This window comes from Stegastes partitus, unplaced genomic scaffold, assembly GCF_000690725.1.
Source record: "Stegastes partitus isolate 25-593 unplaced genomic scaffold, Stegastes_partitus-1.0.2 Scaffold692, whole genome shotgun sequence".
Taxonomy (NCBI): domain Eukaryota; kingdom Metazoa; phylum Chordata; class Actinopteri; family Pomacentridae; genus Stegastes; species Stegastes partitus.
In genome coordinates, this window is record NW_007578423.1 from 260,997 (window position 1) to 284,210 (window position 23,214).

Here is a 23,214-nt window from a genome sequence, read left to right on the forward strand (position 1 = left end):
TATCACCCTAACGTCTTTTTTAACTGCGGTGTCACTGCAGTAACAGCTCCGCCCACGTGGCCCTCTGAAGGTTACTGTGCACAAACACACGGGAAGTTTGGCCTTCAGCCGTCGACTGTGCTAGCCATTCGTGGTGTACACAAGTGTAGCCTACGGTCAAATATAAAACACACACACGCTCATTCGTTAGTGTTAGTAAAACGACACCGCGCGAATTACTAGCCAGGAGCTGCTAAGGACGGCTCGGTCGTCAAAGCAGCTTGGTTGAATTTATTTTTAATTTTTTTTGCTGGTTTAACATTTGCTAAGCTAGCAGTGCTAGTCGTTCCACTATGGATAGCCTCGAAACGCCGTACGACGAGGAGACTGAGTTTATTGAATGCACGGTAAGGTGGCTAAGCATGCACCTAATGAAGTCGGTGACTGCTGGGCTCAGTAGAGAAACAAATGCAGCTGGCTCTTTCATAGAGTAAACGAAGCACACCGAGCTGTGCAGCTATAGACAATAAACCTGACATGAGTCCATCGTCATATCTGTGTTTTACAGCACTGTGTAAAAGGCCACTATTGGGTTGTTGTTTTGTTTAGCAAGGGTTTAATGATATTACATTTGCATCAGTTTCTGTATCAGGTTGCAATTGGAAGATATAGGAAATACACTAAATAACACTATGAACATGTGCAGTCTACAAGCTAAGATGGCATGTTTTGGTGTGACCTCTGTTTGCACGTGTGTCTTGAACTCCTTTGTAGTGTGTTACACCAGAGATCATTCAGGACATGTCAAAAGTTTCTCATTGATTGTTTGAGCTACTTATTATTATGGTTGTATGATTCCAAGTTAGAGCTTAGTCCATGTATTGTTGAGCATTACATGCACATATTGTAAGAGTTTAACTCATTGGAAGCTTGGTGACATACAGGGACAAGTCTTCATCACATCATTCCATTCAAAATGCTTAAAGTTACTTAACTTGACGGGAATAAAAATCATAATTTTGCATCAACAAGGCTCACTTAGAGGCAGATCAAAAAACATGTTGCATGCTAATAATTTGGTATTTAAACCAAGAAGCAAGAATTGAGAGGAATCCAGAGGAATGACAGGATAAGTAGTGAAAGCCCAGGAGATGGTGTCTGATGACAAGTTTCTTTCTTGAGAGACCAGAAGATGTCCAGCAAAGAACTTACTAGAACTTGCACCTGGCAGCTTCATCTGGATGCAAAGTTGATCTTCTACAGTCCAAAGAAGTTTAACTGGGAATGGCCTCTGTAGAATCTCATAAAATTGGAGAGGAAATAAATGGAAAAGACAACTATGGAGTTATGAAACCAAGTTTTAAATGTTTGGGTCCAATTCTCAACAATATGTGAGGGAAAAAAAGAGGTGCAAGAAAGAGTACTTGGGTTTACAGGTTGATTTTTGTATTTCATTATTTCACTGCTTCATATTTTGAGGTTAAAAACAACTGTGATGGACTGGTCTCCACAGGGTCCAGATCTAAATATTACAGAATCTGTATGGGCTCATCAGGGCAGAGGGAAAAATAATAGACAACCTGCCCTAAAAAAGAACTCTAGCAGGTGCTGAAGGCAGTTTGATGTAATATACCAAAAGATTACTTGAGTAAACTTTCAAGGCAGTCTGTCCATGAGAGTTCAAGTTATGCCAAGTGCAAATGGGGGCCATAGTAAGTACTAACTTTAACATGTAGAATCCTTTTTTGTTTTAAATTCTGTGTACACATTACCTGTATTTTCTTGTTATATATTAATAAAATGACTGAGAAATAAATATGTACGCCTTGCTAAAACAACAAACCTAATGGTGGTCCAAGACTTTGGCACAGTACAATGGTTTGGGGTGCTGTTTACTAGAATTGTGTTAATATTTTATTTTCTTAATAGAGATGGACTAAGTAAGTCCTGCTTTCGTGTACATTTGTGTATCTGATAAATGATCAACTGAGTGATTTTTGCTTTCTCTTTTAACTAAGGTCTGTGATAAATCCCTGAGGGGTGATACCTTGTACAAGATACACCTGACCACACCAGGACATATAAAGGTACACACAACAAAATACTCCTGCAGAAATTATGCAGTCTGTGAAATCTGTGTGCAACGTTAGTAATGCTAAAACACCCAATACTGTGTTTACTATTGAACAGTGAACGCATCATGTAATGTTCAGTGAGTATTTTACTCTGGCTGGAGTTTTTACTTGTAACTTCTACTTTTTCTTTTCATTTAGTTGCAAGTTTTTACAGGTTCAGGATAAACTTATTGGAGGAAACATGTCATTTCACACTTTTTGCAAGGGGTTGTCAGCATCTTGCGAGTCTTCTTTTTTTTGTTAAAAAGCCCACTGCAGTGTTTCATTTCTGATTCAATACCTATTTGTGTGTCCTGTGGCCCTACTTGCTTCTGCTCTGCCAGCCAAAAACAGCACGTCTTGGTATGTCCAAGACAGAAACTGGTGGTACAGTAAGTGTTTGACGTCTCAACATTAACCATGCCTACAGTGACTGAGTAACTGTAAGGTGGTCCGTCACTTCTTGAGCAACAAAATCAACCAGGGAGAAGGAGTTCTTACCAGCGTTTGTCCTTGACCATTGTAAAGACTACATCTTGATTATTTTGGAGGAGCACTGTGTCTTTGAAGAAGGCAGCTTGTCGTAAGTTCATGCCAAAGGAGAAGGTAACATGTTGACACATTAAGGTCACACTGGCCTATACAACTTGAGCTACAGTTTCCTGTTGTTGTTGTCCCTTGTCGTCTCACGTCATCATTTGTGGACAGCCGTGATGGACGCAGCTTGTTTCCCAGAACAGCGGGTTTTTGTCTTTTTTAAAAAAACAAGCTGTTTCCCAACTCTGCACCGCAAAATTTCTTAAATCCTCTCTAAAGCAATCGTTTGTTTTCTGGAGGTCATCGCCTTTTTCTGAACTTGCATTTGTTTCGGTCCACACTAGTCGGGTCCTGAGACGCAAGGCAACAGCAGCACAGCTTACGGTTGTACTTTGTTCTTACACCAGGCTGCTGGAATGGTTGTGGAGGGTTTTGTGTGTGTGACAACCTGAAGTCCTGTTACTTTGACAAGAACACTGGAATAATTGGAGCTAAGCAGCTTGGTGGAGTCACGTCATCTGGCTAAATGATGTTTGTGATCCCATGGAATAATACTTTTAGAAAGATTCCTATTAGCTGCTCTTTTATGGGTCCGTTTCATATAGGGAATGTTCTTGAACCAGTCTCATGTGCTTCCAGAAACTTGCTTGCTCCAGGCCCTCTAAGATATCTGGATATCTTCTACTAAGGCTTTGACCAAGACTTGCAGTACTCCCAGGTAAAGCACATGTGAATTTTCTGATGTTCTTGCATATGGTGCTGTGGGAGGAAGCCAGACAGAAGAGACTGAAGATTCATGCATTGGTTTGACAGCTGACTTCACACCCAGTCCTTTCACACCGTACTACTGTACAGTCCGGCCTCACAGACAATAAATAAATAAACATCGACAGTTGAGCCTTACAGATGCTAACACCTTGTTCACACTGTGTAGAAACAGTGACTTGTCAGCAGCATCTTCCCTTCTGTCTGTCTACGCTGGATATGTTCAGTTACCGTACAAGTGTTTGGGCAGCCTCCTTTTGGCAGAACTCGCTGCCAAATACGCACTCGTTGTACTTATGCAATCAAGCAGAAGTTGCTCGAGCATCGGTTCGTGTCTTTTGGTTGTCTTTGTCGTCGTAAGGGAAACTGGATGTTGCTTCTCTGCATACAGATGTCTATTGTCACACTGAATGTGGTCTTGAACATTTAATATCACCTCCCAGGAAGGGGGCTTCAGTATCTGCAATTATGCTTAAAAGTGACTGCAGAACAAACTCTCTTTTCCCTAACTACATTACCTCCTTATGAACCAAGAGACGCGATGAAGACAGGTGAGTCTGTACACCGTTACTGCACCTCAAGTGAGCTGTGGTTTTAATTTACCATTATGTATTAAAATCGTGTTTGTTTCCATGATATAACCCTCTCCTTGTTTGTAGGAGAGGTGAACTACAACCAGTGTCCTGTTTGCACTGTACTGACTGACTTAATTTTTACTGCTCTCCTTTCATTCCTGGCAGAAAGAGGATGTCTTTGTTGCTTCGGGTAAGTAGACTTCATCTTCAGCCATGTCATTTTTATTTTCTATTCTGGCCTTGTGTATACTTGCTGTCTGTTCTGGCAGGTAATTGAATCTACACGGTAATTAATAGTGGTCATTCTAATGCCTGTCCTGGTTTTAATGGACAGAGTTTTAGTCTCGATGTGTCAATGGTTATGATCCTCTTACAATAGTTATTAACTCAAATTAAATTAAGTACTTTAAAGTAAGTGTTTACAGTGGAAAAGTACATCTAGATAATTTGATGCACTTTGTTTTGAATGGGGCTGTTCATCGTGGTTTGGCTCAGGCCCCTCCGTTGCGGTTAAGTGTATATCTTGACCTACCTGCACAGAGCCCTGACATCATCCCACTGAGCAAATTTGTGATTTTATATTCATTTTAAAATGATATATAATGGCAGCTTATATGAGGAAGGATTTGGATAGATTCAAGTCTACACCCTAGTTACAGACAACACTTACATTTTTAAGTGTTGGTTCTTGGTATCGTGATGTCAGATGGGTGACAAATTGAAGGAAAACAAACACCATTTCCAAACCGAGGATTCTTTGTAAGGTGTTTGGCCACCATGTGCTGCCAAAACAGCGTCTATTCTCCTCCACATTGGTATTCCAAGTTTCTGGAACACCATTCTGACCAAAGATATTTCCTCATTGGTGGCTTGATGGCAGCAGTGGAGACCTGTGACCCCCTTGTGGTCCATGGACGGGGGCATTGGCATCGTAGAAGAGACCACTCAAACCTGAATGGAAATGTTTCATCATAGGATGATGGTGACCAGTCAGAACAACTTCGTACGGATTTGCAGTGACCCTTCCCTCTAAAGCCTTGTTCATTCTCTGGTGCGGACGTGTACACTGACACCTGTGGACATCGTGGACATGCAGTTGCTGCCATTATGCTATTACTCTCTTCTGCAGGAGTCTGAATGGAGGGCTGTGTCCATACATTTGTAGTAAGTTGTGGCTACAAGTTTCACACATGCACGCTACTGCCAAGCATGCATGCTATTGCCCTTGTAACATCGCTGCCACACAGACTGTTTACAAGGACACAAATTTTGGGCTACTCATGGACGTTTGCAGAGGGGTCTGTGTGGACTCAGACAAACTTGGGAAGATGATGAAATTTATATCCCATGGACCCCCGCATACTCACAGATGCAGAAAGTATGCCACTGGCTGAAGGGGACAAATAGACCCAAACTAACAAAGCCAAACAAAACAAAATGACCCCCTAGTGCAACTGAGCTACCGGATCCCCTCCCTGTAGGCCTGCACCGCTCTCTTGGTGTACGCCGCACATGCACTCACACACTTGGAGAGGATATGGTAAAGGATGACTCAAGTGACCATTTCACCTTTTTTGTTCACATTTCCATACAGCAGTGCCTGTGGTTTTGGCACCACTGAAGGATGTCCATTCATGTTTGAATCACTGGAGGAAGAGTTGCTCTTCTGGTTTTCCTTACATATCAGCCTAATGCACAAGTATCACTGTAATCAAATGCGTTCTCTCAACCACAATCTCCAACCCTATTTATTTACGTCTTTCCCAAAGATCCAAATGCATTTTAGTCCCTGTTCCTATTGAAACACTGGTCAGGTTGATCAGTTTTTGTGACTGGAGTTTCTATCATCTGGTCATCAGCACGAACCTTCTTTCAGAGTCATTTAGTCTTTTCCTCTTGCTGTCTTGATGCAAACACAGAATCTTTATTTTCACGCAGAGCGTGATTGGATGTTAATAGCTTAATTATACCATGCAGCACACCTGCACATTCATTGTGCTTCTCCACTTGTTTTCAGGTCTTTCCTCTAATTATGCATCTTTTAGGCAATTTGGGCCTAACATGACTGCTTTGACAGCTGTTTTGGGACCTAATCAGTGTGTTGTGTCACACCATCAGCTACAGTGTGGAGCTGTGTTTTTTTTCTAGACCAGAAAAAAAAACTAAACTTCCCTTAACCCCTCAGTTTTGACTCCTCAAGCACATTTGCTACTTGCAGCCACAAATCTCCTCCTCTCTGAGGCATGAGGTTTGAACTTAAGCTGTGAACAATCACACCTGCCTCTTCTGCAGTATATATGCAGCTTTTATAGTGTCGCTCTTCAAGCAACAGTGACAGCTGCAGCTACCCAGCGCTCACGCATTTCCCTCAAATATGTATTCTCCATTTCATAAACGTTCCCCTGTCATTCGAATGTGTGTCAGTTACACAAAATTAGGCAGCAGGGCACCTACCTGTGCCTATGTGACTGCGACGAAATCGACTGCAGTCACTGTAGCTGTATGTGTTTGAGCAGGCTCACGCTCAGTTATTCTGGTGCCGAGCATCAGTGAGTGCACCACTATTTAGCTGCAGCCGTACTGACTCTGACAAGAGGATGAAAGATGCGAGTAAACATCTCTGCAGCTCTGACCAGGGTGCTATGGGCGATTGTTAGCCACGAAGGAACGTGTTGTACAACCCTGTGCATCAAACAAGCTGATTGTTTGTTTGATCTCACGGTCTGTTTGGAGGAGGGTTCAAAACGAAAAAGGAAAAATGCCGTCATGGTGCTCACACACAGAAAATAAACAGCTACGAAAGCGTTCAAACAACTGTGCACGTTTGCTGACCTGCACCCTGGAGAGGCATGTTCCAGCTTTACTTGAAGAGGAATGTGCTATACGCCGAAATACAGAAAACAGGATTTCTGTTAGTTTAAACTGAGAAAACAGTCGTGGCATGCTGCTTCTTGAAGTGAACATGGGATATTTTTACACCATGGCTTGTTTTTTTTTCTGCCATTTGTATTATAAGTAACATCAGATATTAGATATTTTTTAATAAGATAGATGTTACAGGAAGACAAGGTCATATTCCCTCACCAGGCCGATTTTTTTTCTTATTGCAAAGTACGTGCTTATATACCATGAAATCATCTGGGTCAACAACTCTTTACCAGAGGACACTCCGACAGCAACTTCAAACAATCATGCGATACTGAAAATTACACCCAGTATTTGTTTCACAGAAAGCTTCCCTTCACTCCCGCTTTGATGTAAGTAGAGCAAAATGTGATGACTCAAATGTTCAAAGTTGAACTGCTGGAGGTCATACATGGGAATATGTGTGGTCGCTGCCAGATTTCTGATTTCGGTTTGCGAGCTGAAGATTTTAACCCTTTCAGCTGCAGCTACAGTCTTGGCTTATGGTCCCCTTTTACGCTTCTTGTCCTTCAACAAACATGCGACGTGAAATCATCCACTAAAAACACTTGAGGGAGGCGGTTGTAGGTGCAGATTTAGGCAGTTAATTTAGCAAACTCAATACTGTGTCGTTGACAAATGTCATGAAACTTTCCAGTCAAGTCTTTTTACGAAACGATGGTTTAAAATGTGCAGAGTTATAAAATGCTGATAAGGAGAAGGGAGCATTGGACCGGTGTTGCTGTGATTAGATCTGATCATAACGATCTGATCTGAACCCTCTTTGCTGTGTTTTCTGTTGCTAACTACAAGCTTTCGTTTTTTCAGGCCTTGCTGTCAGACGACAAACTATACCTGAATTTAAGGACATTTTACAGTATCTGGATTACCTGAAGCTTGACGAGCCTATCATCGGTGAATAACCTGATACAGACTTTAAAAAAAAAAAAACTGAATTCCATGTTAGCATGATCTCATTTAACTTTTTTTTCTGCTTTTATTTCTTAGGCTTAAGCTATTTGGATGAAATGCCCAGTACTGACCCACTAGGAGGCCCCAAATACATGTGTAGGCTGTGCAATCAGATGGCAGTCCTAGCCGAAATGGTCTGTCACGTGATCGGACGGAAACACAGACAGAAATATGTGGTAAAGCATTCTGATTGCTTTGAAAAAGAACTCCAGCGAAACTTTCTTTGAATGTCTGTTTGACTAGACTGAACATGCTTTACATTTTTGTTCCTGTAGGAAGTGAAGCGGCCAGACTTGGTGACCTGGGATAAACAAACACAGGGAGGAAAGATCATACGTACCAGAGCAGAAATAATAGAGAGACAGGATGGACGAGGACATCCAAGGGTGGGGGACACACACTAACAACTAGATGTGTGGAATATTCTCAGATAACATGTCTATTTGTATTTTTAATCATAAGAATTTTGAGAGTAACATACACCGTTTACTTTTTTGTATTTCAGTTAATGGCAAAAACGGGGATTGAAGGCAACATCTTAAGAGGTACAATCAGTTTTCTGTGTAAATGAGCAAATAAGCTATTCCCATCTCATTAACATGGATGTTATTAATGTGAGTGTCTAATAATTTGCACTGACCTATGTGAATACATTTAAAAACTCAATAAGACATTTGTAAAATTCCATACAAGTGTATGTTTTGCTGTAACACTGAAGAGGAAATTCAAGCTAACTCAGCTGTGTCTGTGTATCGATATACGTCAGTAAAGATCTTCAAGAAAGTTTGGTAACCCTTCCTCAAGATGTCAGCACATATTTCTTATTATTTAGCACATATTTACCTAAAAAGTGTTTAATTGTTGAGCTACAGTGGAAGGATAGAAAGGCGACAACTTTAGAGGTCTGGATTTTGTCCGCCAGCAACTGACTGTTGTTCTAAGACAGATCCCTAGCCTTTGAAATTGTGGTAAGCTTTTAATACATTTCATAGAGTAGCTAATTTAAAAAAAAAAAAAAAAAGAAGAAACAACTTGTATTTGATTTTTTTTTCCTATGGCCATTTTAAGCAGTATGTTTGTTCTTATGTCATAGTTCCCCCAAAGCTGAAGCAAATTAGGGACCAAAGAATCCCACAGACAGTCCAACAAGAAGTGCCACCACTCCTACCAGAACTCAAGGACTATCACCGAAGAAAGCACCTGATGGGTTACCAGAACACACCCACGTTCCAGCAAGATGAACCCAATGTGAACAGAGACAGACGCAGTGAATGGGAGGACACGCTCAGCCACGATCGCGTTGAAGAGGACCTGTGGACGGAAGATCGCAGTGAAAGTCGCATGTACAGAGAAGACTATGTGAAATCAGATTATCGTAGCCAGTATGAAGAGAATTATCCTCAAGAGCCACAGAGAAGTGCAGTGTTTGAGTCAGATGATGTTCCCAGGCAAGATTACAGGGAGAAGATGCCTCATGGACAGGCTTGGCATGGAGAGCATTACCCAGGAGAGGCTTCTCCTTATAAGAGACCCTACTCAGAAAGAGATCCTCTGAAGGACTTCTTCGCTGACGAAGTTAGGCGTAGCCAAGTTCGTTCTGCTGAGTACTCGCCTGCAGAGCAGCTGTACCCTCAAGGTGATGAACGACGGTGGTCTCTGGAGAGGGATTCTGGTAGACCCGACAGTATGAGCAGACCGGGATCCAGTGAACCAGAGGCCAAGAGGAGGAACTTTGCCACACCAATGGAGAGCGAACGATCGCGTGACCATTTGTTTAATATAATAAGAGATTATCATCACGAAATGAGAGAACCACACGAAGCGGAGGTAATCGACAACTCTGGGCCGAGCAGAACAGGAGCCCCTACCTCCCAGAGACGAGTTGAAGTCACTCGGACAATTTCTGACATCCCAGAGCCATTTAGGCGATTCCTGAAAGGGGCTGATATTGATGAGGGACAGGGCAAAAGAAAAAGAAAGAGTCGCTTCTCTGATGCCACTCCAGAAGAACTGGAAATGACAAAAGAGCTGTGAGTTTAAGACTGTGCATATGGTTTTCCAGGAAACTGGGTGGTGGATCCATTTAGAAATGTTAATTTATTTAAAACATGTTTGATTTCTGGTTTAAGGTTCAGCAATAAATATGGGCCATCCAATCCAAAGTATGCCGATAATGGAAGATCAGCTGGTGTGTCCTTGAGGCCTGAAATCAGCGGGACACAATATTCAGACTTCTACAGAGAATCACAGGTAGTTAACTGTAAAATTAGGCTGTTGTGATTAACCTGCCAATATTTTATGATCTCGACTAATCGACAGCATGCACTTACACTTGCAGTATGACTGCTGGAGCTGTGTCAGACATGTTTGTTTTTTTTCTTTTTTAAGAGTCCACATCATAGTGAGAACTACCACAGAGGAGGCTCTGAGTCAGAGGGTGTCTTTGATATGCTGGTAAGATCTTAAATTAGCATTTGCACATTTACAAAGCAGCGCATATCATGTCTTTGTCCTGCAGTCATTCACTAAAAGGGATCTGACTGTGTTTTTTTCATCATTTTCCCCGGTTAGAAAAACATTGAAATTGAGAATGCAGAAGAGGCTGACTTCCTGAAGAGCAAACTTTGCAACCTTTTGAAAGAATTCAAAAGCAAAAAATCTGAGAAAGCTGTGGTATGTTCACGTTGCACACGCCACGTCTTACTCTCACGGATAATTACAAACACTGGCCTATTTGTTTTCCTCACTTCAAAGCAGTAGAAATAAATGAAGCATGTGTTTTTGTTTTTGTAGCAAAATAGCCAAAGCCGAACAGGCCTCTCTAGGAATTATAGTGAGCTAAACCTGGAGCCACAGCTGCATCAGCGACACCCGTATGAGAGATCGCTGAAAGAAGATTCTGACCACAGACCATCACAAAACCTCACTTTCAGCGATGATCCCAGACGAGGCTGGACGCAGCGTGAGCATGTATCGGAGGAGCTGCACCAAGACTACCACCATTCTGTACGCGAGGAACCCAGACAGCCAAACAGAGGCCGTTATGAAGGTACAATGGATCACAATGCACTTTGTTTAAACGCACATACATGGTTTTTACAGCACATCGGGCATTAAAGGGTTTGTTCGAACATATAGTGGCCTACAAAAAAGTATTTAGACACTAAAAACCAAAAGATTAAGCAAACACATGTTTTAGGTTTGAATAAAATGAAATGCAGTTCAAAATGAAGATTTTTGTGGCTTTGCTTAACAGCCCTGGTTTCTTTACCAGCTGTGGTGAAAGAATGCTTCATGTTGCAGCCGGCAAAGCTTGCAGTTCATCCACAATAGTGCAGTGACAAGCTTGCATTTTTGTTTCCATGGCATCCCTTAGGTGCTGAATAGGATTTAGGTCAGGGCTCTGGGAGGGTCATTGTAAGACTTTGATTTTCTTCTGGGCAAAATATTCTATCAGCAGGCGGCTGCTGTGCTTTAGATCATTATCCCGCTGAAGGATCCACTTCTGCCACTTGAGTCATTTGTGCTTGATTTCTTCAAGTTTTTATTCAAAGTCCCTCTGTACACATCAGAGTTTTTGATTCCATTCATGAATACAAGTTTGAAACTGGAAGAGAAACAAGCCCAGACTGTGATGGTCCCACCTCCATGCTTTACAGTTTATCCGTCCTCCAGCTCTCTCCACACAATCTTTCTACCAGCATATTTTTTGCACATTTATTCCTCGCTGTTTTATGGATGTTAGGGTTTCTGCCACTTCATTCTCTCTCTGTATTCCTAATGACTGATACATTGATTTCCAAGGGGCCGGGAGCTACGTTGTACTCAGTAATTCTTGTTTATCTGTTAAGCAACCCTTTCATGCTGTTTCCTGACGGTTGTTCTTCATTTCCACTAACTGTGGAGGAGGGAGTTTTAGCTTTTCATACAAAAACATTGCAAACAAAATATGCTCTGACCTCACTTCACTTGACCATTTTTGTAGTGCTGAATGTGTTTTTGTGTGAAAGAACTACCAGTTTATCAAACATTTGTGAGAAAACCTTATGAGCCTCGACGTTTGGATCAGAGTTGACAAAATATTCTTCATTTTAAGCATTGTATGGATGAACTGTTCACATGTTCAACTCTTCATCTCATATGTTTGTATCATGTTCTATATGTTCTGGGGCAAAGCTCTGTAAACTAAAAATTGATGAATATACTGGTGAGAAATATCCTACATATTCTAGTTTCTCATGTCAAAGTAAGTTTGCGTTTTTCACTTTCCTTTATTAAAAATCTTTTTCTGTTGTCTTTCTCATAGATGTTTTTGGGACATCACACAATACTCATTTAGATGAGCCAACACGTTATCCTGACAGATTTCAAGAACCCATGCGCCCTCGTGACTACCAACCTGCTGTTAAAGAGTTTTTCGACTCTGACCCCTCTGCATCTCCCCTCCACATGGAACAAGGATCCAGGATGCTCAGGGCCTCCCGGTACTCGACCAAAATGGACAAAATCACCTCCACCCTCCTGGAGCTTGTGGCGAGGAAATAATTATCATCATCGTCATCTTTTGTGGAATGGCTTTGTAAACTAAAAATTGATACTTCTGATAGAACATGTTGGTTGGAAAATATGATTTTCCTTTTTTGAAATCTTTTTGTTATAGGTTGTTTACTTTTTGTTAAGTCATTAAAATGGCAAAGTTTGAGTGTCTATGTAAACATTAAAACATTTGTCTACTGCAGCTGTCATTTTTTTCAATTCTTTAAACTACTACAGCAGGAAAAGTAATATTGGTATTATTTTCTCTATGATTTAACTGGGCAGCACATTTATTTATTCATTTCGTGAGCCAAACTGCTATTTTCGACCATTTACTGCAAACATTTATTAACAGTATATTCCAGTGTGAAAATGGAAGCACTGACAAGTTAAATAATGTTTATATCACACAACTGAGTCAAGTTAACTTTCACCTATAAATCCGCATTAATATTTTATTAATTCACTTATATACTACCTACACCTAGAAATACATTTTAGGATAATAAAAAAGGTACTCATAACGCACGCATATCGTATTTATTTTAAACATAAAGAGAACGGTCACAGACTGACGCCGTTCCTCAGGAAACGTATCATCGACGTCATTACGTACGTGCGTTTGACTCTTTCCGGTTCGAATAGCAGCCATCTTGTTTCCCTTGCTAGCTAAATAAAATAAATAATACGCTGAGCCGGACTTCACTTGGAACCCGTAAAAGAAAGTGAGTAAGAGATTAAAATTCATTCATGTGTAGAATATTTACGCGAAAAGGTGGCCGTGCCTGGTGGAAGTAGGGGCAATTACTTCGCTTCTTTTCATTTGCTGTTCTTGACCAATAGACGATTGTTTTGGAAGATGAACATAGGCGCCATTTCCCTCCCCGCTCTCTGAGGCGCTTATTGGTGGCCCGCTGAAAGGATCACGGGCGGTCAGGAAACTGGTATTTTGTGTCCACCATTTTGGTTCTAGTCTTAGTGATTGTCAGACGGACTGGCTATTTCTGGTAGACCCCGAATGGCGTCAGTTGCAGAACGAACTTAGCCCTAAAAACCTTGATTGGTGGAATCTAGTCCGAGGTTTGATTGGTCTGAAGGACAGATCCAAACGTTGTCTTTATTGGTTAGACTGTTTCTTCCTAGCTTAGGAAAGCTTTGCAAACTTTCATATGATGACAGGACTCGTTGTCAGTTGTTGATTATGATCACACATACTGCGGATAGTCGCCGGCGCTGTACAACCATCAGCAGTGTGCATCTCCAACAAGCTAACATTAAACCTCCCTAACGATAGCACGAAGTCCCGGTTAACACTGACCGTTAGCTACTACTACTAAATATCTGTATATAAGGCTGTTGTCCTAAATGTCGGACAGCGGCTATGTCAGAGTTAATCACTTAAATGCATTGCAATGGTCTGGTGTATTTAACGAAGTTATATAATTGATAATTACATCCTGACTTCTTGTCTGCTAGCCTGGGATGTAGCATTGGCGGTGGTGTCTCCCGCTAGCCACTTTGTTCAACCTAACTAGCATGTAATGTATAATTTAGCGACCTAGTTAAAGTGCAACACCTTAGTAAAGGCTAAGTCATTAAAGAGCAAAATTGCCTTCCTGCCAGTACAGTGCAGCTTATATATATATATGTAAACATTAATTTGTCTCTTTTTATTACTTAGGTCAGTGAAAGCAACGTTTCTTGTTAATCATGAAACTTAATCTTCATGTCTCACAATGATTAATAATAGTTTAAATTTCAACCACAATATCTAAACAGAACAAAATGCCCCAACAGGAATTTGAACTTGTGTTAAGCAACAAAATAAATGCTTTTAGCCCAACAGAATTTCACTTCACTGCACATTACTTTGTATAAAAACAATATAATCCTTTTGCTTTCAACTTTCAACTGGATTTCCTATTCTTTGTTATTAGTGCAGACACATATGGTTTCGGTTTTAGTTTTGCAGCCCTTCTTACAGCTTAGTTTACTTTCTTCTCTAGGCATACGAATGGCCTTTTCTATTTCTGTTACATTCTGTGGATGTCTAATCTTACTTTTTGTTTAAAATGACTGTGACAGGAAGCTTCTTCAGGAGTTAAATATGACTAAAGTGTGCTTGTCAGTCAGCTAACCACTTAGTTTTGCAGGTGTTCATGTGTTTTTTTGGTTGTGGGTGAATGCATGGCTTGGCCTGGCTACCCTGAGGGTGCTGTGTGTTTATGAAACCCAACGTCTGGTTGGTGCATGTTTATCTCTAAACAGCGTCAGTGAGAGCAAACATGTCCCTGCTACGGGCAGTACAGGTCATGGGAAGGTCTTATTTCTATGGTGACCTTGCCAGGTGTCATTACTGAAGCATTTTGGGTAGCCAGAGTGCACCTACTGAGAGAACAGCTCTGGCATGGCAGTCATGGTGGCGAGATTAATCTTTGTGCAGCTCTACTCTAATCATTAACTGGATGTCTGTAGTACCTGTTCTAGTCCCCATGCTCCTCACAAAAATAGAAAAGGGAACATTTAGCTTTGTTTCTCTTGAGTCTATCTTGTTCTCTCACCCTCCCTCCACTTGTCCTACCCCTCCCATCCTGTAACAACTCTCCTCTCTGTCCTTCTCCATCCTTCCGGTTCCCCTCCCCCCATAGGTTTTTCATTGATGGGGCAGGTTTGCTCTCTTTCCCTCTCTCTTAAGCTTGTTGTATTCCTCACTACAGTAGGGATTTGCAGTCATATGCAGCATAAGCTACATGCGACACCACCGTTTGGTTGCTTGCCGACACTTTACTGTCGAAGCTATACGTGCTTTAACCAGTTTACATGTTCTATGTGTAGTTACTAATGCTGTCAGTTGTGCATTAAACATCATCAGTTGTGAACAAGAGTAGCAGTGACGTTCTTTGGTGGTAAAAGTAGTGGTTTCTGTGTATAAAGTATGCACATTAAAGCATCGGTGAGCTAACAAGAAGGGCATTGTGTGACATTGCTGACGTGTTTTTTTGATGACGTTTTAATTTTGGAAGTTGCTGTGAGCGTCGTTTTTAGGGTCAAGACAACCATGTCTTTGTTTACAGACTTCCACCCGTATCTTTTAGCTCTTGTTTATCCACAAATAGGACGAGAATGAGATGCACTTTTTTCAGCCCTTCTTCCACAACTGCTATCCAGTCAGCTGATTCATCTTTATTTTGTACAAAGGCTCTGCAATGATCTGATTTGCAGTGATTAGTTTTTGTGTAAATTTGATTGACACCCTAATTAAGGTTTCATGGGATTAATGTTGCATTTGCAGTAAGTTGCATATCTAACTGTCCTGATGAGTCACAGATTTGTTGGATCCAGTGTAATTCAGCTAATTTATATTCCGAACGAATAATGAGTGACCATGCATGTAGACAAATTAGTTCTTCTGTTAGCATAATATTAACAGTGCAATGAATCTCATTATAACAAGTAGGCTGGTTAGAGGCTAGATGTTTGCAGTGTGTACCTGTGACTGTGAGCAAGGATAAATGAGAAAGCAAGGACAAAATGTGCATGTGTGTGGATGTGCATGAAAGACTGTGCACACGTATGAGACAGGGAGTCTGCCTAGTATGCTTTTGTACTTTAAATCATGTGGATGCAACATGCGGCATCCATTCTGGCACTCGTGTTAGCCAGTGAGGGCCGGCATGGCTGCCTGCATCACTGCGCTGTCAGCCTGTCGCTGCAGAGTGGAGGCGGGGCAGAGGGAGACATTTAGTTTGACATTGTAAATAAGCAGAGACCAGTTGTCAGAGAGCAGCTCGTGGAACCTTTCTCATCCGTCCAGCAGCAGGAGAGGCAGGGACCACTTGAGGACAAACAATGCCGAGGCAAGCCGCCACTAGCACACCCTCACACACTCCCTGAAGAGCTTTCCACAACTTTATGTGCTCTTTTTCACCTATTCTCATCTCTATTCTCTCTTCCTCTTTTCTTTTCCCTGACCCCTATCCTGCAGCTCAAGGTAACTTAGAGCAGGAAGTTGGCTGTCGGTAAAAGGGGGTTGGGCGGAGGAAAGAGGAGGAGCAGGAGACGTGTCAGAGCTGATGGGTGTGCGTAGCGTCCAATGGCATAGCGGGACTTTGTGTTCTCATTGGCTGCAAGTGTCAGAGCGAGGTGGGAGCCGGGTGTGAGGCGGGGTTTGAGTATCATGTAGCATGCTAGATTGATTACTCTTGAATGTTAAAGGGGAAGGAGGCTAGAGATTTTTGTCTGTGAGTCGGGAGTGCCGCTGTACTGTTTGCCTGCTGTTGCGCTGTTGCCTGCTGCTGTGCTGGTCTTCTATTCCTTCTCACCCGCTTCTCTGCATCAGGCCAGGGGTCAGCTCAAAGACAAACATATGGGTCACCGGCTAAAGAGAGGGACAAGGGTTAGAGAGTGAAAAGGCAGAAAGGAAGAAGGTCAGCGAGTTGAGGGGACTTGGTAAGAAGAGAAATAGGAGAGTCAGAGCTGTACGTCTAGGTAGGAGGAGGACGTTGGGGGGCTGTTGAAGGAGACGGGGCAATGTGTAAAGGGAGAGTGGGAGAGAGAAGGGGGGAGGGGTAGAAGAAGGGGGGGCTTGCTCTTCGCTGTGTGTTCAGGCTTAGAGCCTTTTTAAAGCCGTCCACTGGAGCCAGAGTGCCTTTTGTCTGTTGATACGATCAGTGGACGGTGCACAGGAGAGTTTTTCTGTCAACCTCTGTGCTCGCTGCTGCTGCTGCTCTCAAGGAGACTTGGACAGGGCTATCTGTTTCCCTCTATTCTGCTGTGCTCCAACAGGGCAGACCGTTCACCATGAAGGGCACAGGGGTAAGTGTGACAGCTGATAACACACACATAGAGAGAAGACCTGTCAAGTTAAGTTGCTTCGAGCCTCTGAATAAATTGTTCATCTCTGTTCACTTTCGGATGTTTCTCTCTCCATCCTGCTCTGCAGCGATGAGACAGTGTCTGTCCTTTACAGCCGTCCTCAGTCCCCCTCCCTTTCCTGTCCTGTAGTACTCTCCTTGGGAGATCGGTGTTGTGCGTTTTGTGTGTGTATCTCTCATCCACGTCCTTCACTTGTCACTTAAGTGCAGTATAGATGGTTTAACCGAATAGTCTGGGGTAAAAAAAAATAAAATTCTAAACTCGGGATGTTTTATGTGCTTATTGCTTTTTTTTCATCCTCAAAGTAACAATGAAAAGTGAAATCAGTCTGCCTGTGGATGTCACTTGTTTTGACTTTGGACCACCGTGCACACAAACACGCACTTCAGCACTTAGTGTCCGGTTATTGACTGCGTGGAAGTGCATGGCTGCCAGATACTGACTTTGTGCTCAGATGCACTTTACTGTCTTGTTGGTGTTAATGTCCGGTGGGGGGCCTGTGGCCACAGTGCCTTGGGGTGCTGTTCGAGACCCCCTTTTTCTCCCCGATGTCCTTGTTAACATGTTAGCGGCAGACAGTGACGCAGAGCTAAGCGGTAAAGGAGGCATCCTTGTTGAAAGCGGAATTGTTGTATACGGAGAACTCTAAGAGGATGACTCTCTGCCGTTGTCACTGTTGGTGTCATGTCAGGGGTCCCCAGGGGTGGAGGTGCAGCTGGTTGCAGTGACCTCAGGACCCCCCAGGCCCCCGCCCCGGCAGTGCGAGACGCCCAGATGGGACAGACTGTCAGCCTGTCAGCTTCAGGGGCAGAGGGGGCTAATAGTTTGATCTGATCTCTTATGATGGAATCTTTGGAGGGTGCCTCTCCTCTCACTTGCCTCTGACTCCCTTTCTCTCTCCTCGCTTGCTCCCTAATTGAAAGTTTCCATTGGTGCCTTTGACAAAACAAAGTCCCGTTGGGGAAAGAGAGAGAGTGAGAGAGATTGAGAGAGGGAGACTAAAAATAACTCTTAAGTTGAAGCCCTTGCTGCCAAATCCCAGGGTTGGCTGCTGTCTGCATGAGATTTGAATATCATTTGTGCCCTACGCTGTACCATAGCACACCGGGGGAGGAAAAAGTAAACGAAACATGCCAACCACTTACACTTAACTAGGCCTTTTAGCTTATCACTAAGGAGACCACTACGGCCACACATTCACTCTTTTGCCCTTGCCCCCACTGTGTTTTTGCATGTGTACACTGTCACTAAAGACAGTGTGTGGGCAGCCAGGGGGAGTCAGCTGTGTCCCAGCTTGTAATATGCAGGTACCTTTAGCCCTGCCTACTTTGACGCCAGAGACTGGGCCTAGCAATGGATGAAGGTCACAGGAATGTGAGATTGACTCCTGCAGTCTCTCTGTCAGCAATGAGAAGGAAACATGTAGAGGGAGATGAGAGGACACAGAGGAAGTGAAATTCAAGAGAGAATGCAGAGCACAGTTAATATGTTACAGTATGTGATGTTTTTATTAAGCTTCTTAGAAAGTACACAGCCTGAACCACTGGGGTCACTTAAGTGCTGCAGTGAAAGTTGAAAAACCTGTCCTTTTCTATCCTCCCCCTCTCCCTCCCCTTCTCTCTTTCATCTCTCTCTCTCTCTCTCGTTCTCTCTCTCTCTCTCTCCCTCCTCCCTCTCCGGTTTCTCTCTCTCCTCTGTTGAATGACCTTGGGAGATCAGTGACTAGCACTTCCTGGAGTTGGCTTGAAGCAGAACCAAGGGCAAAGTTTGCTTGGCTGTTTGGTCAGCTTGTTCGGTCCAGCCATGTCAGAGGGATGTTGCACTGCAGGTCACAGCGAGCTGGTCCATCATTTAAACCCTGTCTGTTCTCCTCTAGTCTCAAAACATTTGTGGCAACATCTGTGAAAATTGTGCGCGTATACGAGTAGTTAATCTGTAATTTCTGGCTGGGAACTTCTTGTTTTTTTTGCCTTAGTAGATCATTTACCCTGCATGCTGTGTCCATGTTTGTTTTTTTATGCGTGGTATTTGTGATTGAGTTCATCAAGGTGAGTGCTTTAGTAGTTCGGGATTTGTAAATATACCCCCCTTTGATTTATGGCCATGATTTAAAATAAATGTTTGTCAGTATGAGATTTGTTACTTAGGCTGTGTTTATTCCATCTGTGTGGGTGCAATAAATCAGAATAAGAACTCTTGTTAAAGCCTGAACAATAAACATTTAGTAGTTTCTTAGTTGTCCAATGATATATCTTAGTTTATGGAAATTTTGCACAGCTGCATTTGTTTTTCTGCTTAGGAAGCTAGTTAAAACCAGGCAGAATTCAACCTTTCGTGACCTTCCTCCAGAACTGCCCAATCTGCATCATTGACAGCTTGACACAGCAGCATGTGGAAAATAGACTTCTTGCTAAAGACATGTCAGTGGAGCAATGATCATCCCAAAGTTGGTTTTATACATTCAAAAAAAAAATCTGATCTTTCGACTGATTTCATAATTTATAGTGAAATAGAGTGGTGCCCAGTGCATGTGTATTTGCTCTTTGTACAGCCTCATGTTTGTAAGTATGAAAAGTAAAACTGTGGAAGATTATTTTAAGGTCAAAAGATGTGGGGAAAATAATCAACTTTCTTTTATCAACACATTTATTGTTTTGTGTACTGACATGAAAACAGCTCATGAGAATTGACAACGGGTCGAAAAATAAGGTAATTTTGGGTTCATTTGGCATTTCACACTCCTAGATTATTAATTTGATCAACTAAACGCCACTTACTGAGCTATAGGATAACGTTTCTCTGTGACCAAGGTTACCAAAATTTACACTTGCTGCAAACTGTAACACTTGGGACACATGTACACATTCATTTGGTTCAGTATCCGTTTTGGGTCAGTTCCACTGAGAGCACATCTGTTTAAATGTGACGTGTCAGTTCAGCTTCAGGGAAAGATCTTTGAATGAGATGACTTTTTTCCTTACCATTGCGACAGTGAAAGTGATACCGAAGCACTTTTGGGAAAGGTTTAGTCTTGAGCCTCAACTAAGCCTTCTCGTTGTCTCAAACTACCATGTCTCATTCCTATTCAACTACACCCAGCAGAATTAAGCTCACGCCAATTGTTAGGTCATTAAGGGGCGCAATTAACTGCAGAACATTCCACCTTAACCAGAGACCAATTAGGTGGTTCAGCTGTATTATCTTTTTTAAACTGACGTCATTGTGCAAACTTTCATGCTGAAAACCTTTCTACTGTCGGTTTCCCCTTTATTTTCTCTTTCACGTAAGAGCAAATGAATAGACATATGTCGAAGCGATACTATCTTGTTCTTTTTCCGGTTCTGCCTGTCTGTCTGCACAGATTCAAGGCCCTATCAGGTTTATTTGGACAAGAATTGAAGGCTCATGTAAAGTGGTGTGATGTCAGAGTTGGAAAGAGTCGCCAATGCTGCTGTGAGTGGCCACTTGATGTGACGTGCTAGTGAGCGAGAGGGGGGAGGGAGGTAAGGATGAGGTAGAGAGAGCGACAGAGGAGAGAATGCAGGACCGGGCTGGCAGAACAACATTAGCGCTGATTCAGCTGCTGCAAGCGGAGCAGCATTGACTTTCTCAGAGAAGTTGGGAAAGGGGGATCAGGTGAAAGTAAGTAAGACGGGGGAGGAGAGAAATGCATACCCATGAGTGGCAAAAAAGAGACGGGAAGTACTGGAGGATAGACAGGAAAAGAGATGAAGGGCCGCTGAAGGAGGGAAGAGCAAGTGGCTGTGTTGGACGAAGTCGGCAAAACACAGACGTTTGTCCTCAAAGACGCACACACAGAGCAGAGTTGGTAGGAAACCCAACACTGGCATTTCTCTGTCTCAATGACCTGATGAAGGACAACAGGGCTGCAGGGAAGAGGAGAGGAAGCACAGCATAGAACAACACAATGTACCCTAATATAGCATACAGTAGCGGCGTAGAACAAAACAACGGAGATGAGCTTGTCAGGTCCACTGCACAGAACTGCACAGTGCTTTCAAGAATGGCTAGTTCACATCAAAGTAAATACATTCACTACATTTGTAGACCCTTTATCTAGATGGACTTACAGTGCTGACCGTGTGTAGTAAGGAGTGAACTGAAGCTTTAGCAAATTCTTGAGTACAGATTTCCATTTAAGTAATGCTTCAAAGCTTAATATAGATGAGAGACCTGAAATACAGAAGCAAGTACTCCTTATCAGTGCAGATAAAGTAAGACATCTTGACACTTGCTTTCTGTAGCTGTCTGAATCAACCTCCGTACCTTTTACATCGTTTATAATGCTGACATTTATTAGCTTTTGGGGAGTTTCAGAATTTTCTTTGTGCAGAGTATAGCCCCGCTCAGTGTGTTTGTTTGACATGACTAGACCCAGACCATAGAAGGTGTTGCACAAAGTCAGCAGAAGACATTATGTTCTGCGCTGGTGTATCAGACATTAGCAGGCTCCCACGCAAACTTTCCATTGATGCAAAGCCTTGGGAAATATGGTAATATTGGTGATACTGTAGGTAGTACACGCAAACTGGCTGGAGGAGCAGTGCTCGCAGACATGTCGGTACTTCGCCCTCCTCCTGCCTCTCGCATATGTTGTTCTGTTACTTTTTGACTCTCTCACGCTTCAGCCTGCCCTCCGTCACACTTGCTTTCTCATTTCTTCTCACATATTGACTTCCCCTCTGCGCTCCCTCCTCCTGCCGCTGTGGTTAGTGCGCGGCTTTGTATTTACATTGAAGGTTACAGGGTCAGAGAGAGAGGGGGTTGGGGTGGATGTGTGATTTAATAACAGCTCTCTCCCCCGAGTGTTTTAAAAGAAAAGGCAGGAGTTTAAGAGAAATGAGGTGCGTGTCAGAAAAAGGAGCCGGTGTGGCATGTGTGTGTTTTGTTCTCATCTTTTTATCAGCTGAATTGTTTGCTATTTCAACTTGGCTGTCCTCTTGTTTTTTCTGGACCACTGCATTGTTACCATGGTTATTAGCCTAATGGTCATTTGTAATGTTAAGTGAATTGCCTAATTATTGTTTCTTATCAAGCCACCCGTGGGAGACAGCCACACAAGCTGGCAGACAGTACATACACAGATACACAAGGTTGTCTTGTTCACAATTATCACAAGATCAAGTGCTGATACTGATGGTAAAAGGTCCTTTAGCTGCACAAACAAATTGCTCTCACTGCTCCCATTTTGTTCACCCTCTTTGTGTGGTCATGCTGTTGCGAAGTACTCACAGGCTGCAAAAAAGAACTTGCAGAGGTCAGTTCACCCATCATGCAGAGGAGGAAAAACTACAATTCCCATCAGTCATTTCTGCCCTGTGGAATGCTGGGATTGTTCTGGAGACTGCAGGTTTTCAATCAACCTTGAAATGCAACTGGACACTGGAGCGTCAGACAGGGAAGGGGAGACACTGTCAAGGTCAATCACTAGCCTGGCATGCCATAGCTACAAGCGGCCAGATTGATTTATATAAAGGCCCCCTCTCGCCCGCCGTTCTGTCTTATTGATTTAGGCTACTGTCTGTCGAAAACTGAACGACAGAACAGGATGCAGCAGGGCTTCTTCTATATTATTCAGTAACTTTTTACAACTGCCAGAGAAGCAATCTTTCCTGTCAAAAATCAATCAGGTAAAGGGCCTGCATTGCGAATCAGTCATTTATCAGTTTAAAATATTTACAACTGCTCTTAAGTGGTATGAATAAAGGAGCTGATGTGGACCTAAAGTCAAAACAGCCCCTTACAACGAAGCTGTAACAGAACCTAGTGGGGCGGTGTGTTTGAAAGGCCGTCCTTTGTATTGTGTTGGTCTGTCAGCTGGACCAGGGATGGAGCCATTCATGCTTGTTGGCCCAGAGTGAGAAAAGAAGGAGAAGATAAAGAGGAGACCCCCCTTCTCCTAACACTCTTTCTTTGTAGTGTCATGTCTCCCTTTC

The 23,214-nt window shown here is 42.7% G+C and overlaps 2 protein-coding genes across 10 annotated transcripts in view; both read left to right on the forward strand.

The window, feature by feature from the left end:
* The first annotated feature begins 99 nt into the window (after nt 1-99).
* Nucleotides 100-12,549, forward strand: LOC103363813 (uncharacterized). 2 transcript variants are annotated; one of them, XM_008290730.1, is made up of 13 exons: nt 100-386; nt 1,998-2,066; nt 4,136-4,160; nt 7,703-7,789; nt 7,883-8,022; nt 8,122-8,232; nt 8,352-8,391; nt 8,940-9,876; nt 9,976-10,096; nt 10,235-10,300; nt 10,418-10,519; nt 10,640-10,895; nt 12,153-12,549. In XM_008290730.1, the coding sequence occupies exons 1-13, from the start codon at nt 333-335 to the stop codon at nt 12,389-12,391; spliced, it is 2,247 nt and encodes a 748-aa protein (XP_008288952.1). In that variant the 5' UTR covers nt 100-332; the 3' UTR covers nt 12,392-12,549. The 2 variants fall into 2 exon arrangements, with proteins under 2 accessions (XP_008288952.1, XP_008288953.1); XM_008290731.1 differs by lacking the exon at nt 4,136-4,160 and having other exon boundaries at nt 368-386.
* A 471-nt stretch (nt 12,550-13,020) lies between these two features.
* The window catches only part of nfyc (nuclear transcription factor Y, gamma), a 21,483-nt gene continuing 11,289 nt past the window's right edge, over nt 13,021-23,214 (forward strand). For 6 of the 8 annotated variants that reach the window (XM_008290732.1, XM_008290736.1, XM_008290737.1 and 3 more), the window contains exon 1: nt 13,021-13,107. The gene's annotated coding sequence lies outside the window, so the exon portion shown is untranslated. Of the gene's footprint in view, nt 13,108-16,153; nt 16,240-16,674; nt 17,198-23,214 lie in introns of those variants that run through there. The other 2 variants (XM_008290734.1, XM_008290733.1) reach the window with 2 other exon arrangements.

Excerpts from the sequence above, each read along its gene's own strand:
- LOC103363813 (XM_008290730.1), top strand. The coding sequence starts at position 333 with ATGGATAGCCTCGAAACGCCGTACGACGAGGAGACTGAGTTTATTGAA. Across the intron at positions 8,233-8,351 it reads ATGGACGAGGACATCCAAGG|TTAATGGCAAAAACGGGGAT; the intron begins GTGGGGGACACA and ends TTTGTATTTCAG. Across the intron at positions 10,520-10,639 it reads AAAAATCTGAGAAAGCTGTG|CAAAATAGCCAAAGCCGAAC; the intron begins GTATGTTCACGT and ends TTGTTTTTGTAG.